Source organism: Theropithecus gelada, chromosome X, assembly GCF_003255815.1.
Source record: "Theropithecus gelada isolate Dixy chromosome X, Tgel_1.0, whole genome shotgun sequence".
Lineage (NCBI taxonomy): Eukaryota > Metazoa > Chordata > Mammalia > Primates > Cercopithecidae > Theropithecus > Theropithecus gelada.
The window spans coordinates 9,061,457-9,080,604 of record NC_037689.1 but is presented as its reverse complement, the minus strand read 5'-3'; the positions used below and the strand labels follow the sequence as shown (position 1 = coordinate 9,080,604).

At 41.2% G+C, this 19,148-nt stretch overlaps 1 protein-coding gene across 1 annotated transcript in view; it reads right to left on the bottom strand.

Moving 5' to 3' along the window:
* Nucleotides 1-19,148, bottom strand: part of DGKK (diacylglycerol kinase kappa) — a 106,114-nt gene that overhangs the window by 15,543 nt on the left and 71,423 nt on the right. The window contains exons 9-18 of the mRNA XM_025372835.1: nucleotides 15,758-15,941; nucleotides 14,951-15,059; nucleotides 14,043-14,182; nucleotides 12,929-13,010; nucleotides 11,134-11,225; nucleotides 10,156-10,255; nucleotides 8,951-9,179; nucleotides 7,298-7,402; nucleotides 6,746-6,842; nucleotides 5,071-5,178 (exon numbers count right to left, since the gene is read on the bottom strand). Coding sequence (XP_025228620.1) covers nucleotides 5,071-5,178; nucleotides 6,746-6,842; nucleotides 7,298-7,402; nucleotides 8,951-9,179; nucleotides 10,156-10,255; nucleotides 11,134-11,225; nucleotides 12,929-13,010; nucleotides 14,043-14,182; nucleotides 14,951-15,059; nucleotides 15,758-15,941 — 1,246 coding nt within the window. The remainder of the gene's footprint in view (nucleotides 1-5,070; nucleotides 5,179-6,745; nucleotides 6,843-7,297; nucleotides 7,403-8,950; nucleotides 9,180-10,155; nucleotides 10,256-11,133; nucleotides 11,226-12,928; nucleotides 13,011-14,042; nucleotides 14,183-14,950; nucleotides 15,060-15,757; nucleotides 15,942-19,148) is intronic.

Below are 19,148 nucleotides of genomic sequence, written 5' to 3'. Positions count from 1 at the left end.
CATGGAATGAGTTTTGAAATATCAGAAGGCTAGCACAAAATTATTGAGACACTGTTTAAACCATTCGTTCTCTGGGCACTTTGATGTTCTCATCTACAAAAATAGGAGTTTAGGTATATGAAAATGTACAATACCTAGAACAAACCAACTCTGAAAAAAAGAATAAAGTCGGGGACTTTCATCTCCCAATTTCAAAAATTACTGTAAAGCTACAGTTACCAAGATAGTGTGGTACTTGCAAAGGATAGACACATAAATAAATAGAACAGAAGTGAGAGTCCAAAAATAAACCCTTGCATTTGTGGTCAACTGATTTTTGACAAAGGTGCCAACACGATTCATTGGGGAAAGGAAAGCTGTTTTAAAACATGGTGCTAGGAATGTAAAAGAACAGAAATTATAACAAACTGTCTCTTAGACCACAGTGCAATCAAACTAGAACTCAGGATTAAGAAACTCACTCAAAACCGCTCAACTAAATGGAAACTGAACAACCTGCTCCTGAATGACTACTGGGTACATAAGGAAATGAAGGCAGAAATAAAGATGTTGTTTGAAACCAATGAGAACAAAGACACAACATACCACAATCTCTGGGACATATTTACAGCAGTGTGTAGAGGGAAATTTACAGCACTAAACGCCCACAAGAGAAAGCAGGAAAGATCTAAAATTGACACCCTAACATCACAATTAAAAGAACTGGAGAAGCAAGAGCAAACACATTCAAAAGCTAGCAGAAGGCAAGAAATAACTAAGATGAGAGTAGAACTGAAGGAGATAGAGACACAAAAAACCCTTCAAGAAATCAATGAATCCAGGAGCTGGTTTTTTGAAATGATCAACAAAATTGATAGACTGCTAGCAAAACTAATAAAGAAGAAAAGAGAGAAGAATCAAACAGATGCAATACAAAATGATAAAGGGGATATCACCACCGATCCCACAGAAATACAAACTACCATCAGAGAATACTATAAACACCTCTATGCAAATAAACTAGAAAATCTAGAAGAAATGGATAAATTCCTGGACACATACACCCTCCCAAGACTAAACCAGGAAGAAGTTGAATCCCTGAATAGACCAATAACAGGCTCTGAAATTGAGGCAATAATTAATAGTCTAGCAACCAAAAAATGTCCAGGACCAGACAGATTCACAGCCAAATTCTATGAGAGGTACAAGGAAGAGCTGGTACCATTCCTTCTGAAATTATTCCAATCAATAGAAAAAGAGGAAATCCTCCCTAACTCATTTTATGAGGCCAGCATCATCCTGATACCAAAGCCTGGCAGAGACACAACATAAAAAGATAATTTTAGACCAATATCCCTGATGAACATCGATGCAAAAATCCTCAATAAAATACTGGCAAACCGAATCCAGCAGCACAACAAAAAGCTTATCCACCATGATCAAGTGGGTTTCATCTTTGGGATGCAAGGCTGGTTCAACATACGCAAATCAATAAACGTAATCCAGCATATAAACAGAACCAAAGACAAAAACCACATGATTATCTCAATAGATGCAGAAAAGGCCTTTGACAAAATTCAACAGACCTTCATGCTAAAAACTCTCAATAAATTCGGTATTGATGGGACATATCTCAAAATAATAAGAGCTATTTATGACAAAGCCACAGCCAATATCATAGTGAATGCGCAAAAACTGGAAGCATTCCCTTTGAAAACTGGCACAAGACAGGGATGCCCTCTCTCACCACTCCTATTCAACATAGTCCTGGAATTTCTGGCCAGGGAAATCAAGCAGGAGAAAGAAATAAAGAGTATTCGATTAGGAAAAGAGGAAGTCAAATTGTCCCTGTTTGCAGATGACATGATTGTATATTTAGAAAACCCCATCGTCTCAGCCCAAAATCTCCTTAAGCTGATAAGCAACTTCAGCAAAGTCTCAGGATACAAAATCAATGTGCAAAAATCACAAGCATTCTTATACACCAATAACAGACAAACAGAGAGCCAAATCATGAGTGAACTCCCATTCACAACTGCTTCAAAGAGAATAAAATACCTAGGAATCCAACTTACAAAGGATGTAAGGACCTCTTCAGGGAGAACTACAAACCACTGCTCAACAAAATAAAAGAGGACACAAACAAATGGAAGAACATTCCATGCTCATGGATAGGAAGAATCAATATCATGAAAATGACCACACTGCCCAAGGTAATTTATAGATTCAATGCCATCCCCATCAAGCTACCAATGATTTTCTTTACAGAATTGGAAAAACTACCTTAAAGTTCATATGGAACCAAAAAAGAGCCCACATTGCCAAGACAATCCTAAGCCAAAAGAACAAAGCTGGAGACATCACGCCACCTGACTTCAAACTATACTACAAGGCCACAGTAACCAAAACAGCATGGTACTGGTACCAAAACAGAGATATAGACTAATGGAACAGAACAGAGCCCTCAGAAATAATACCACACATCTACAACCATCTGATCTTTGACAAACCTGACAAAAACAAGAAATGGGGAAAGGATTCCCTATTTAATAAATGGTGCTGGGAAAACTGGCTAGCCATATGTAGAAAGCTGAAACTGGATCCCTTCCTTACACCTTATACAAAAATTAATTCAAGATGGATTAAAGACTTAAATGGTAGACCTAAAACCATAAAAACCCTAGAAGAAAACCTAGGCAAATACCATTCAGGACATAGGCATGGGCAAGGACTTCATGGCTAAAACACCAAAAGCAATGGCAACAAAAGCCAAAATTTACTAATGGGATCTAATTAAACTAAAGAGCTTCTGCACAGCAAAAGAAACTACCATCAGAGTGAACAGGCAACCTACAGAATGGGAAAAATTTTTTTCAATCTACTCGTCTGACAAAGGGCTAATATCCAGAATCTACAAAGAACTGAAACAAATTTACAAGAAAAAAGCAACCCCATCAAAAAGTGGGTGAAGGATATGAACAGACACTTCTCAAAAGAAGACATTTATGCAGCCAACAGACACATGAAAAAATGCTCATCATCACTGGCCATCAGAGAAATGCAAATCAAAACCACAATGAGATACCACCTCACACCAGTTAGAATGGCGATCATTAAAAAGTCTGGAAACAACAGGTGCTGGAGAGGATGTAGAGAAATAGGAACACTTTTACACTGTTGGTGGGACTGTAAACTAGTTCAACCATCATGGAAGACAGTGTGGCGATTCCTCAAGGATCTAGAAATAGAAATACCATTTGACCTAGCCATCCCATTACTGGGTATATACCCAGAGGATTATAAATTATGCTGCTATAAAGACACATGCACATGTATGTTTATTGTGGCACTATTCACAATAGCAAAGACTTGGAACCAACCCAAATGTCCATCAATGATAGACTGGATTAAGAAAATGTGGCACATACACACCATGGAATACTATGCAGCCATAAAAAAGGATGAGTTTGTGTCCTTTGTAGGGACATGGATGAAGCTGGAAACCATCATTCTCAGCAAACTATCACAAGGACAAAAAACCAAACACTGCATATTCTCACTCATAGGTGGGAATTGAACAATGTGAACACTTGGACGCAAGAAGGGGAACATCACACACCAGAGTCTGTCGTGGGCTGAGGGGAGGAAAAAGGGATAGCATTAGGAGATACACCTAATGTAAATGACGAGTTAATGGGTGCAGCACACCAGCATGGCACATGTATACATATGTAACAAACCTGCACATTGTGCACATGTACCCTAGAACTTAAAGTATTTTTTAAAAAATGGTGCTAGGTCCGGGTGCGGTGACTCACACCTGTAATCCTAGCACTTTGGGAAGCCAAGGTGGGTGGATTGCCTGACCTCAGGAGTTTGAGACCAGCCTGGACAAAATGGTGAAATCCCCGTCTCTACTAAATTACAAAAACTTAGTCAGGCATGGTATCATGCACCTGTAATCCCAGCTACCTGGGAGGCTGAGGCAGGAGAATTGCTTGAACCCAGGAGGCAGAGGTTGCAGTGAGCCGAGATCATGCCACTGCACTCCAGCCTGGGCGACAGAGCGAGACTCCGTCTCCAGAAAAATAAAAAGATAAAAATAAATAAAAATGGTGGTGAGATAATTAGATATCCACAGGCAAAAAGATAAACTTAGACTCATACCTTAGACCCTCACACTATACATAAAAATGAACTCCAAGTAGATCATACACTTAAATGTATTAATAAGAGTTAAAACAATCCAAACTTTAGAAGAAAACTTTGGAGCAAATTTTTAAGATCTTGGGTTAGGCAAAGATTTCTTACAGATGGCACCAAAAGCATGGTCCATAAAGAAAAAACTGATCAATTGGACTGCCTTAGAATTCAATACTTTTGTACTTCAAAGATACCACTAAGAAAATGAAAAGACCAGCAACAGACTGGGAAAAAATATTTGCAGATCACATATCTGACAAAGTTCTTGTTTCTCAGCCCAGGCCTGCTTTGAGAAAGAGGCTCTAGTGGCAGTGGCAAGGGTGGGGTGGGGTATCATGCTTTTTACTTATAGCTTCAATGTACCACAAGAACTCTGAGACTGACTTAGGTCTTGTCTGAAGTATGAAAGTGCGAGAAGGTGCCATGCAGGCCAACACTGGATAGGGTACAATTAACGGGTCCAGGGGAACCAGGTTAGGAACACCAATAACAAATAGAGGGATATTTGATACTTTGCAACTTTGTCTAGTGAAAACAGATCTGAAGCCACTACTGAAACCTGGTTAAACTCTCACAGACAGAACAAAGATGGGCAATTTGCTAAATTGAGTCAACATAATCTATTCTCAGTAACAGTAACACAGGTAGCTGTGTTTACATAGAAATCCACAGGTCTGGATTTGAAGGCAGCTCCAAGCTTAGGATGCCAGCGCAGTTATCCAACATTTGGCACACACTGTTCTGCTAGACTAGTCTTGGGACAAATGCATTTTACTTCCAATGGGTCCCTTTCTTTCTGTTGCTTGTCTGAGAGGTAGAGAATGTAGGAATACGTATGTATATTGTGATAGTGTGTTTGCATGTAGGGATGGGAGTTTCTTTCCTTACTTGTATTGCCCCGGGTGTTCATCTCTTCTGGTGTTGAAGTCCAGAGAAATTTTAGCATCCAGTCCAATTCCGAAGTAGTTGTTCATGACACATTTTTCTTTGAAGCGTCTGAAATTAATCAAAGAAGAGGACAGACATTGGTGCAAGAAAGAAGTGCCGCTATCATTGGGCATGAAGATGAATCTGCATGATGGAAAACCATTGAGGAAAGGCCCCCTCCACACTGGGCACTAACTATAACATTTTTGAGAGGCACATGTAGATATCCTTTTGTGTGAACAACTAGCTGATTAGCTGTAAGAGGGAGTGCCTAGCCAGTTGGGAAGCTTCAGTGGGATTGGAACTCATAATAAAGAAGCAGCATTCATGATTTTAGTCATCTTTGGAGGCCTCATATATGAGTGGTCCCTATTTTCTTCATATGCAGTATTAAGGGAAATACAGTCATTGGCTTATTCCTATAAAGAACTTTTGAATATCCTAGACACAAGCATGCCATGACAGTTAAGTCTGCACAACTGCTCTCAGTGATGTCTGACATCAAAGGGCAAAATGACCACACATTTGGGAGGAAAGACTGATAAAAGAGGGTAGATATGTCCATAACAAAAAGCCAATTGTCAAGTTTCCTGTGTCCATCTAGGGTGCCAACATCAAAACCAGTGGTGTGCCATAGCCAGTTGGCACCAGCTCATGTAAACTGATTATGCATAGCTCTTTCCAACTCCGGATTCAATGGCATTGTATCAGTAATTTAAATAGGCCATGGTGGAAGGGTTTACACCATAAATGAATCAGGGCTTTCTCCCGCAAGAGAGCAGGTTGTTAAACACTTGCCAGTGCACTATTGATCAAAATTCATTAGGTAGATCCATGAGAGCTCAGACATAAATTTGAGCCAATGGTGAAGTGTGGGGGCAAGAATGCGGGTTGGAGACAGGAATAAAAATTGTTTTCTTAAATAAATTATTTAAGAAGACATAAATAATTGCTAACTGTGTCCTTTTGAGAAATTAAAATGGATGCAGTTGAGCTGTTTAATCTTAGATTACTTTTTTATTCATTACTATACTGACCCTACATCTCTCACATGAGATTTGCCTCCCTCAGCCACAGTCCAGAGATTGGAGATTCTCTAACTAATGTCCAAGCTGATCTTCTTAATGGAACTCAGAATGAGTAAATGTGGCAGAACTTGGCTGCTGGGGATATTCTAAAGAGGGAGAACTGGTGAGACAGATGTCCTTAGATTTGTTGCCTAGTCCCCTAACTAATGACCATTTAGTTTTTAGTATCTTCAACCTTTTACTGTTAAGGGCAACAGTGAAAAACAGCAAGTCCTCTGTAATAACAACAACTAACATTTATTAATTGTTTATAATAATACCAATAATAACTGCAAATGCATATAACACTTAATTATGGGTGCCAAGCACTACTCAGTGCAAGTACTTTTCACATATAAATGTAATAAATACGGCAAACCCATGATGCAAGTTCTACAATGGTCTTCATTTTACATATGAGAAAACTGAGGCTCACATTGGTTTAGTCACTTGTGTAGGTGACACAGCTAGTAAGTAAGAGAAAGGATTTGATTATGGATATCCTGAGATTGTGCTCTTAACAAGAGAAAGAAAGAAGCCATTAAACAGGGATAGAGTTAAATACTTACATAGATTCAGGTGTAAAATATAAGTGATCCAAGTTAAGGTTGTCTAGGTCCTCACTTTTGAGAGAAGATATAGCAGACAAAGTGCCACGACGAGAACCTAGACACAACAGACATCACTTGGGTGTCGGATACAAACAAAAAAGCCCTTCCCCTCACTTGTATTTCACCCCATTTTCTCTGTGGAGGCACGGTCAAGCTCAATGACTTTCTCCTAGATAATATTAAGGGTTCTCATTCCAAAGAGGGATCCTCTTGGATGGATAGGGACTTCCACTGAGAAGAGAATAAAGCTGGGCTGCTTGCTTGCTGGCAGTGAAAACAGCTTCAAATCTTGGATTTCATCAGGCCAACCTCTTCAGTGTTCCTAATGAGGTCATTACTCTGGACATTGGCATGGGATCTTATAGTGTGAGTTTCTGGGAAAGAGGGAGGGGTAACTGCTGCAGGAGTATGGCTAAAAGAGGACGCATAAAAAAATACATACTTATTCTTTGGGAACTAAACAACAGTGACGAAGGCTAGAATAAGGGAAGAAGACAGAAAGATCCTTACGGCGTCGTGGGCTTGTCTGGTTAATATCTTCTGGGTCATCTTCCAGGAAGAAAGTTGAACTAAAGTTCTTAACAGATATTGTCTGTCTGCTTTCCTCATCCAGAACTATAGAGAAAAGTGGGAGGAAGGAAAGCAAAAAAGAAAGGAGGAAGGGAGGGAGGAAGGAGGGAGGAAAGAAAGAGGGAGAGAAGATGGAAGGAAAGAAAGATTAATTAAACTTATTGAACATTTATTGAGCATCTATTTTGTTTAGTTAATGGGTAGATGATGGAGACTCCCATTTGACCATCACGTTTCCTCCATGATACTGTTTGTAGTCTCAGCTTACTTACAGTGTTGCTGTTTTTTCATATTCATGCCTGAGCTTTCTTTGTTTTACTGGTTACTCCCTTTTTCTGTCACCCAGTACATGTGGTTGTGACTAGAAGTTTGTGGCTGTGGATTGGGGTATCAGCATGGGAAACCCTCTGCTCTTCTACCTCCATTCTATTAGTTGATTCACTTACATGGCTTCTGTCTATAATTGAGCCTCTAGGACTGTGCCACTCTTTCACTCGAATGTCTCACTCCACATCTGGAACATTTGGGAAGTCTCTTTCCTTTCACCAGCCTATATGTTGTATAGCTGAGATGCTTAGTCTCAGCCTGTGTCAAAGCTCATAGGTTCAATCTCTACCCCTACCAGGGAGGTCTTTTATTATCTCATAGCCACAAGCGACACCTCTAAATCTAACATATATGCCGATGGAGCAGACTGAGGGTTGGTTGTGACAGTTATGGCTACATCAGTTTAATCTGATCCCCACTGCTTGGAAACTAATTATAGAAATAGAGGCAAATTGACTGTTTAATCCTTCCACTGTGCAGAAGGGAGATTTTCTTTCTTTCTAGAAAACTTGGCTGAGGTTGTACCTGAAGGTACCAAGGCAGGGCAAGGCACCATGACTAAAAGTCAAGGGCCAGCCAAACGGACTTCCTTGCTGCATGGGACTTCTGCTCAGTTCCAATAGCTTAGTTAGAACACACTCAGTCTTATACCACCTTCTGATCTGTTTCTCAAAGTATTGTGGGAAAGAAGTGGTCAGCAAAACATTCAATGAAGAAACTGAGGGAGTTGAAGAGTTTTCATTCTGAGTTGGGAAGTTTGCAGACTGTTGTGAGCTCTGGGCAATGGCAATTATGCCAGAACTGTCAGGACCACTCTCAGGGCCCTTGTGCCTGATTAATACTGTACAACACATACAGAGATGAACACCATTTTCTTTCTAAAGTAGTCATAGGCTCAGTGGTTGGAAAGAAACAGGAGCAGGAGGAAAAAAGTCTTATGGCTGGTGGTGGAAGCTGATAGAGCTTTGAACCAGGCCACTTAGCATCTATTAATATAATTGTATAGGATGAGTGTTGGTTTCCAAAAATGAGTAGCAGGAGTTGACTGTCTGGGAGATAGGAGGAGGCAAAGGGGCAGCTTAGCAGGACTGAGGCTTTTCAAATCAGTAGTCTGAATGTTGACTTCGTATGCAATATGAATGCAGAATCTAGACAACTTTTTGTAGCAGAGTCAGATAGCAAACCTGGAGTCAGTGAGACCAGTAAATCATCCTCTGGAACTTTTTCTTTCCCCTACCTCAGTCACTACAACCCTGGCCACCTTACCTTGTTCAACTTGGAATATGATGAGTTTCAAGGATTTCTGGAGATTCTGGGCCTTTGTGGCCAGCTCCAACTTGCACTTGGCTATATGGTCTATTTGAAGAACGAAGGGCTTCCTATCTCCCTTGCTGCTGTCTGCATATACTGTAGCACTTTTCTCAGCAGAAGTAGCTGCTGCCTCCTCAGCCAGGACATCGATCAGGACACTGAGCTTATCATACATTAAGTCACTCTAGATAGAAAGGAAGGAGACAGGTCTTTGTTATGAGGGACCCATGCTTGAGAGGACAGAACGATGAGTGGTGGTGATATGGGGAAGGGTAGGGAGGGGTAAGAGTTGTCCATAAATGTTGAGCATAGAAAACCACATTTGGGAAGATGAAGTACTTAGAGAAAGAAGTAGGTGGGTAGATGTGATGAGATAACCAAAGTGTGTTAGGAGATCAAACCCATATCATTTGTTTCAGAGTGGCCCCATGCGTCAGTGTATATAGCTGAGTCTTTCTTGTGTCAAACTGGCCTATAAAACAATGTGTAACATGCAAACTTGAGGAAAGACAAACATTTCTGGATTTTTATGGGCATGCTCCTCTGGATATGCATGTGCCCCTGCTTAGGTGCTTGGTGGGTGTGTGTCTTTGTATGTGTGTAGGTTTGGGGACCTACATCTGCTGCATGATTTAAGGCCTCGATTCTTAGCTTCATCACTTAATAGTTTGTGATCTGAGGCAAGTTTCTTAACTGCTTTGTGCCTCCATATTCTAGGGTAGTTGTGAGGATTGAATACATTAATACATTAAAAACAGAACAGTCCTCGACACAGAGTAAGTGTTATATATATACATGTTGGCTATTGTTGTTAGAGGGGTGAATGTGAATGTATTTGTAGTGTGTATTCGTATGTACATACTTTCAAGCACGTTCTGGTGTACAGCCATGCACATACCTGCTTGATGTACACTTGTGTCTAGTTGTGGGCAGATGTTTGGCATGTACATGGTATGTGTGTATGCATGTAGAGGGCCATCCTTCATTTAGCAAAAGACGGAAATTCAATGAGGTTGGACCTTCCTCATCAGGGAGGCTTAATAGCTGCTCCTCCTTTCCTTTCTTTTACAATTCCCAGTGAGAGGCATGTTTGTTTTTTATTAAAAAGGGGCCCCTGGCTGCTCCACAAAGAGTGTAAGACAAAAGGAATGGAAACTTACTTTCAAAATCACAGACACTATTGCTGTATTGTTCTGTTTTATCTGACCCCAGGCCTTTACAATATCAATCACAAAATCTTCCACGGCTGAACACAGGAATCTAGAAAGATAAGATAGATGGTACAATGTTACGTGAACCATGAGGCCCAGAGCCCTTCTCTCTTACATCATCAGTCCCCATCTTCCTCCTGCTCCTCTCTCTCTTTCCTGATCTGTCCTCTCTCTCTCACCCTCTCCTCCCAGCCTTTTTCTCTCTGCTTTTTTTTCTGTACATATTGTGAAATATGTTCCATCCCTACTTTAGTCCAGTTTCATACCACTTCCCAAGTCAAGTACCTAAGAAAGCTTGACCAGCATTTCTTAGTACTAAATTCTGAATTTCCAGAAAAGAGAATTCACTTGGTCCAACTTGGGTCAGGTTTTCACCCAGGGTCAATCAGCTATGTTTCAAGGGCCCAGCTAATTTAGTACAAATGATTATATTGGGAGGACTCTCTCTGTGGGAAGTTTTTCTCAAAGGAGAGTGTAGTCGACTGGGCAGGAGCCCCCTAAGAAGTCCCAGGAAGAACAAATGACCCATATATTTAGAAGGGGGAATGTGTTCCTCAGGTTATGAGAAAGCAGCTATTGGTAGATATTACAGAGACCTTTCTTGATGTAAAAGATGGAAAGCAAGGTGTCTATACTATAGGAAGCTACGCTATGCTCTTAAATGGTCCATAATGTTGTGTTTCCCTACTATAATCCTCTTTCCAAATCTCTGGCTTGCAATTTTGACTTTTTGGAACAGCAGACGACTTTACCTCAATGCCATCTTTCTTTCCTAAACCTTTCATTCAGGGGGCTTGAGTTGGGAGAAATCTGATTTGGGAATATAAACATATATTTTCCTTGGCCTCAACACCCTCAGCTATCAAAATGAGCCCCATGTCTGACCTGGGAACAGCCCCAAACAATGAGAGCCAAAGGAAGACTAACCTGGTTGCGATGATCATCTCTGTGGGGTACTTGGCCTTCAGGATTTTGTTCAACTCGGTGGCTGCAGATTCTAAGTGTTGGATGGCAGCAGCCTAGGGGTAAAAGGAGTTCTTAAGCCCTGGAATCTTAGTACAATAACACAGTGTGCTGCCCATCCTCATCCCCCGCAGCCTCATTGTTGCTTACTGACTCTACCAGCAACTCAACTGCCTCTCTAGAGATGATAATGATCAAAGAATTCTTGTTGAAGGTCAACAGAGATGATCTTAGATCTATGCTCATTCGAAAAATTTAGATGTATTTCATTTTCTCTTAATAATCACAACCTCCTATGAAGGAGGTACTATTTCTTTCATGTTTCAAATGAACAAACAATCTCATATTACATAACTAGTAAGGAATAAAGATGGATTCAAATCTACATCTTTCCAATTCCAGAATGTAACGTCTTTAATAATATTACTACCAATAACAACAGCACCCACTTATATAGTACTGACTATGTGCCAGGCTCTGTTCTAAGCTACATGTATATTTCTTCATATAATCCTCATAACAACCTTATGAGATAAAGACTATTATTATCTCCATTTCACAGGCTGAGGCCCAGAGAAGGGAAAGACGATAAGTTTAGAGTCAGGATTCAATTCCAGGTAGTCTGGCTCTTGAGTCTGTGTTCTTAATTACAACTTCTACTCCTTCCTCTCTGTCACCCTTGACATTCAAACATCTACCAAGACCTGATAATTCTATTTTTTCAGTATGTCTCAAATGTATCCACTGCTATGCATCCCTGCTACCACTTTACCAGTCCAAATCACCATCATCTCTTGCCTAGACAATTACAAAATCTCCTAGCTTTTCTCTTTGCCTTTAGTCTTTTATTCCTTCAATTGTTTCTCCACATTCCATGGCACTCCTCTACTTAAACCCCTTCTCTTAGATAGCAGACTGGATAGATGACTGGATATGTGATAAAGCATGCATAGGAAAATGTTAGTAGTAGAACTACCATTTCAACTTTCATCAATGTAGAAATTTTCATAATAAGATAAGAAAAAAAATCCTTCTATAATTCTTATTGCTCTTGGGATAAAATCCAAACTTCCTACTGTGGTTTATCAGGCCCTTCCTGGCCTGGCCCCTGATTACTTCTCTAGCCTCATCTTTAGTCAGTCTCCCTGAATGCCCCCTCCCTGGCCCCTATGCATCAGCCATTATGAATGTACTTCAGTTTCGTGAATATTCCATGCTCTCTCTTGCCTTTGGAACAATACACACTGTTCCATCTGTGTGGAAAAACCCTCCCCTTTCTTATTCTCCTGGTTAACTCTCTCTGGATCTCAAGTCTCTTCTGAAATGGCACTCCTCCTGAGAAGCTTTCCCTGAGTTCCCCAGACTCAGATAGATCTTCCTGCTATGTGTTCCCAACCCCCTCTACTTCCTTATGTACTAACACTCATACTACTTGACTAAAACAATTTATTTTTCCATCTCTTCAAGTAGACTATGTCATTCTTCTTTACCCACTAGCATATAAGAACATCTCCTAGAATAATATCTCACATAAAGTAGTTACTCCGTAAATATTTTGAGTGAATAATAAATGGGTGAATGAATTATATCCCCAATGCCTAACATAGTTCTTGGTAAACAGCTGCTGACTGACATGTCACCAACCCTCAATGATCTCATCCTCATCCATGGACAATGCAAACACTTCTCTCTGGGTTTTGCCAATTATTTCACTGTGTAATAAATATATTGGTCTGAATTACAGCTGGACAGTAGTTACCTCAAATCGTGGTACATCCATTTCAACCTGTCCTTTTAGCAGTGGGGTTTGTCTGGGAGTCTCACGAATCATCACACTCCATCTGAAATGAATTTCAAAGACGGATATTTAAGGGTCTGTTTCATCACTGGTAAAAATTAATGCTTCAAAGGTGAAGATAGAAGTAAAAATGTTTATGTGGTGGGGGGAAGTGGGTTGTAGGGGGTGCCCGAGAAATCTCTGGTCACCTGATCTCAAGGTATACCATAAGAGGAACCTCTGTCTCATGACTTCTATAGGCCAGTATGATGGAAGGAATTCCCTTCCCTTTACAGGGTTCTCAGAGAGCAGTGCTTCTTAACCAGAGGTAACCATCAAGATCATCTGAGGTTCTTTTGTACAATACACATTCCAGGGCCCTGCCATGACCTACTGAATCTTTGTGGTGGGGCCCAGGTTGATGTTTCTAAAAGGCTCCCCAGGAGATCCTTATGGGCAGCAATAAATCCAATGTTCATATATGCACCAGCATAGAAAGTCTTTTTATCCTCAGGAAATAGGATGGTAGTACTCGCTCTTCTCTAGAGCAGTGACAATGTAAGCAAGTTATTTCTAAAGTCAACCTTCATCCCTTTTTTAGTTTCTTTGAAAATCTGATGAAATGATAGACTTTTCCCCAAGAGAGAATATGCTTAAACAGATCATTGGCTCTGCAATTTGAAGAAGGTTCACAGAACACTTGAACTTTATCCATGGGGCCCCTGCTCTAGAATCCTTTAGTTTTTTTTGGCGTTTTTGTTTTTGTTGTTGTTGCTTTGTTTTGTTTTGTTTTTTTGAGGTGGGGTCTCACTGTGTTGCCCAGGCTGGAATGCAGTGGCGTGATCATGGCCCACTGCAGCCTTGACTTCCCAGTAGGATCCTTTAGTTTTGAAGAGGGGCTTCAATAATGTTTGAAGGATACATGGTAGACCCTGGCTTCCCAAGAGACAAGCCCAACCCAACCCACAAATGGCTCTGCACTGAAGCCAGAAAGGAAATGAGGCTCTGTCAGAGAAGTTAAAGTATTCCTGATTGAGGTGATGTAACTGATGTGGGATAGGAAGAGGCACAAGGGCCTGGTCTTTCGGCCACTTACCTGTCTAGGATCCTCACACTAGCCTGCTCCACTCTGTTGAGGATGTCCAGAGGTGACTTGCTTTTGTTCCAGAATGCACCCCAGCCCAGGACACGAGCCAGATCATTGCCGGTTCCAAGTGGGATGACTGCCAGCTGACACTGCAAGAACAAAAGGAGACACCCTTTTCAGACAGTCTTTCTACCAAGCTTCACCCGTGGAAGAACCTAGAGGGTACTCTTTGGGAAGAATTATGGTCTTAAAGTCAGTGGATTTATGGGACTTCAGATTCTGGGGAAGGTAATGAGAAGATGTTTGCAATTGGGTGAAATTTTCCCTAAGGAGTTGGACCCCAATGTTAACAACACAGAATCTACTAAGTAAAGGGAAAACTTGCTGGAATATGACAATATTCATGGCCATGCTTATAAAAGAGAAATATAGCTGCGAATTTCTATCTGGGCTGGGCCAAGGAGGTGAAGTACGTCAGGAGACAAAGCTATTGGAGTGAGAAGAGCAAGGGGCTGCCTAGGGACAGCAAGGAGACATAGAGGAAAGTTTCTGCCACTCTTGAGACTCAAGGAAGAAAATCAGTGGGCTCAGGAGGGGAAGGAAATTCGGGACTGAGTTCTGTCTAAGACCACTTCTGTTTTGTTTGCTCTCCTCTACTTCAACTCAACTCTTCACTTTGAAGCCTAGGGAACAGAGCACTGCTCATTCTTTCTGTCAATGTCACACAGATAGACAACCAGAAAATAGTCTAGATGAGCAGGCTTAGATTGGGAATCTACCAGTCAGGCTGAATATGAAACCTGGGGGAAACATATTTTACAGACAGGGAGAGCAAAGACTTGGGACTTCTTGGGATGGGCAGTTACACACCCCTACTCTTTCTAGCAATGGCTAAACTGAGTCACCCAGGGACTTACCTTGTCATGTAATCCAAAGGCATCAATCAGAGATAAGACCCAGCTCACGCTGCCATCTCCACCACAAACCAGAATGCGAAAGCGAGCAAAGTTCTTGAACATAGACAGCCTGGAAGGACAAAAAGGAAAGGGGGTCATTTCATGAACAGCTGAGTTTTGTAACTTTTCCCACAATATAAGATTGCTGCTTTGGCACTCTGCTAACAGACTACCTGCCTTCTTTCCCTTAACCCTTATCTCTCTGTGTATCTAAGACCATAGACAATCCCAGAGATCAGGCTTTGCCTCAACTCATTTTCTTTCTGTGCCCAGCTTTGCTCTGGAAAACACTAGTAACCTAACCAGACCCATTTGCTGAGGCCCAGGAAGATGCCTTGCATGGTGGCCAGTGGGCTCACAGGAACCAGAACTGAGCAGCCAGATGATCCCAAAATAAAACAGGTCTGTAGAGGAGATATATCTATTTGGTCCTGGGAAAGAGAGTGGCAGGAAAAGTAGACAGCAGTGTCCATTTGTCTCTTTCTCTGAGGTTAGGAGGTGTAGTTTTACGTTTTCCAACCAAAAAAGATAAAGCAAATCTGAGAGGGGCTTGGACCTGGGCTTGAAGGGATTTCTGGGAGAGGGCTAAGAGCCTTCCTACCAGCCAACCCAAAAGGCTCTGGAGTTATGCATTTGTGTCCTGACTTGAGAAAATAGATCTTTCCTGCCCAAATACAGAACTGATTCCAAGAAACCTATCCTGGTTTAGAATGTATAGAGGGAAGACTCCCTTACGTACCCAATCATACTCATGGGGTACATGCTTACCCTGCTTCAGGTCCACCCTTCAATAGGTCGAACACTTGAGATGGGTTAAGGTATTGCTTGAATTTTCGGAGGAAGACGATCCCCTGATGATCGCCACTTTTGGAGTTGATGAAGATGAGCAAGGGACATGAACAGGCTGATGACCAATCAAGATTCCAGAAGTCCGAAGATACTACTAATTGGCCTGACACAACGAAAAGAAAAAGAAGAAAAAAAAGAACAGACCCGTTGAGATGGAAACGAGACATAACTTAACATCACATTTTGCAATAACTTTTTGAGTATGAGTCTCAGTTTTTTGCGAATGAGGAGCAGAGTCAAGATACCACCCAGAAGGGCTTAAAAGTATTTGTCCAGCTGTTGTCAGACAAATGACATTTGCTGAGCCACTACTACATGCCAAGCATCATGCCAGATACTGCTAGGGGTATAGTCCCTACCTTCAAGCTCAGGAGAGAAACTCATACACAACAGTATGTTGGAACATAAGGAATAAAGAAATTGGTGCCACAACCAAGGATTAGTAAAACTGTGAGGAAACTGAGGAAGGAGAGGATTGAGAACCCAGGAAGAAGACCAGCACACAACTAGTCCTTTTTCTGCCCAGGATACCTCAGTTCTTATAGTGAGAAGATACTAGGTCAGGAGAAGGGAGAAGGAAAGGCTGTCATTTAGCCAGGAGCTAAATAACAGAACATATCAATGTGGGATGAAGCAAAGAACTGTAATCACTTCTCTAAGGCAGTTGCAGAGCAATCTGTATTATCTCATCAACTTCCCCGGGGGAAACAAGACTATAGGAAAATTATCTGAACAAGAGAGAGGCTTTTAATAATCCCCAATATTTTAGTTACCCATGGAGAAGTGAGGTTATAGCAGTCTAAATAACCAAGGCCTGCCAACTCATGCTGAGTCTCAGAGCCTGTTGGCAGGGAGACAGGCAGTGTGCAATGGCCCCCTAAGAGATGCTAGACAAATAGTGAGCCCCTAGACCTCGGAGCTGTGGCTTGACAGGGATGCCTCCGCAAAAATAAATACACAGGGCAAAAAGCATGTGGCTCACTCCTCAGCAGGGGTGGGAGGAGGTGGGTTGAGAAGACCCATTTGTTTTAGCTTGGGTGGAAGGGAACCTGAAGGAAATCTACTTGAGTAGATTTCATGACTGGTTTGCCTGGAAAAATCAAAGGCAGGTTTCCTCTATGGGCCAATTCCCACTCACTGGCCAGTGGAGCTTGAAGGCATCCTAAGCCAGCTAGCCAGTCATGCACCAAATTTTTAGGACTTGACAGGCCTGACAGCTACAAGGGAGTCTTATAGAAGCTGGGTCCCCTCACTAGCATAGCTCAGAAGTAGTTACTTTCCCTGAACACGTTATCCAAAAGTAGTACCCCTTCCAACTTATTTTTACTAAAGTAATATGTTGACACAATGGTAGTTAAGACGCATTAATCCCTTCATTCAATAAATATGTATGGAGGGCATTCTCTGTGCCTGCTTTACGTCCTGAGAATACAGTGGTGGACAAGATAGAAATAGTCCCTACCCTTGTGGAACTTATATTTTAATGGAGGAGACAGACCATAACAAATAATTATAAAAAAGAATTTGTCACGAAGAAAAATAAAGTAGGGAAAGCGGGTAGAGATTGTGTTATTTTAGACAGAGTGGTCAGGGATGGCTTCTCTCAGGAGGTGACATTTGAGATGAAACTTGAATGAATGCAGGAGTGAGCAATGCAGATATCTGGGGGAAGAGTTCTTTTGGGGGTAGGAAGAAGAATAAGTGCCAGGACCCTGAAAAGGGAGACTGTCTAGACTGTCTGAGGATCAGTGAAGAGAATAGTATGGTTGTTGTGAAGTGAGTGAGGGGGGAGTGGCAGAAGATGAGGTCAGAGAGGTGACATGGGACAGATTCAATGGCAACAAGATGTTAGAGGAAGCAGTGCAAAAATAAGCGGAAGACTGTTCAGCATGGACTTGAAACATTACGAGTCAGGTCTTAAGATATTTAAATAAAATAGTCAAAAGGTGTTAACTTTTTATGTGCTTGCTCCCCTACCAACCAACAATGCAGGCCCCAATTCATGGCCTAGCCCAAAGCTTACCTCTCCCTTGTTTTAGAACCTGTCTGTGCTCTGTGCTTCCCTTCCTCACTCTGCAACCCTCTATCAACACCCTCTAGGTGAGCATGTGACTTTGGGTATGCACCCTAATTAAAGGACTCATGGAAGCAACTTCTTGCCAACATCTAGTGGCTCTCTGAGGTGTGCTTGGAAGCAAGCACTTTCCCTGCCAGGGGTCCTGGAATAAACCTATCTATGCCCCCAGTGTTTTTGTTTTGTTTAGTGTCAAAGGCCCTTTGGGGGCAGTTCCTTTCTAACGGTGAGACAGCAGTGGCAGTGAGACCAACCACTGTGTACTATTTGGGCCTCAGTTTCCTTATCTTCAAAATGAATCATTCAAAAACTTAGTTTCCCAGTGTTTAGATGAAAATGAACCTTTAAAAGCCAATCATCATGCTCATGAGAAATAGAAATATAACTTGGCTCCTAAAGATGAGAAGATGGTCAAACTTACTCATAACAAGAAATATGCAAATTAAAACTAGACCACGTTACCATTTTTTTTTCTTGTCTAGAACATTGGCAAAAAAAAAAAAAATACAAAAACAAACAAACAAACAAACAAACAAACACACTTGATTGGGGAGGCCATGGGGGAATAGGCACTCTCATAGACTAAGAATGGAAGTGCTGAGTGACACAAGCCCTATGGAGGTGAATTTGACAGTATCTATGAAAACTACAGAGGCATATGCATTTTGACCTAGTAATTCTATTTCTCGGAATTTTTCATATAGACGTGTATGTAAAAGGATATGTATGAGGCTATTCATTGTGGCATTATTTGTAATAGCAAAAGACTGAAAACTACTAAATTATTCATCATAGTGGACTGGTTAAATACGTTATGGTATATCCATATAGTGGAATATCTTGCAACTGTAAAAAAGAGCAAGGAAGCAATTTGTTGATATGGAAAAAATCTCCAAAATGTACTGTGAAGGAGAAAAAGAGCAAGGTGCAGAACAATATGCATAGTATTAAAAGGGGTGGATAAGAATATCTATTTATATTTACTAGTATATACATGAAGAACTACTGGAAGGTATTTAAGAAAGTAATGGCAGTATTGAACTGTGAGTGAGGATATGGGGGCTGTAGGAGATTGAGAAGATCAGAGAAAAGATAAAAGATAGCAGCAAGAGTTTTCATTAAGTATTATGTGTATATATGTATTTCTTTTTTAAAAAACTGAACCCCTTCCCGAGTCCAAGTGATCTCATTGTTCAGTTCCCACCTATGAGTGAGAACATGCGGTGTTTGGTTTTC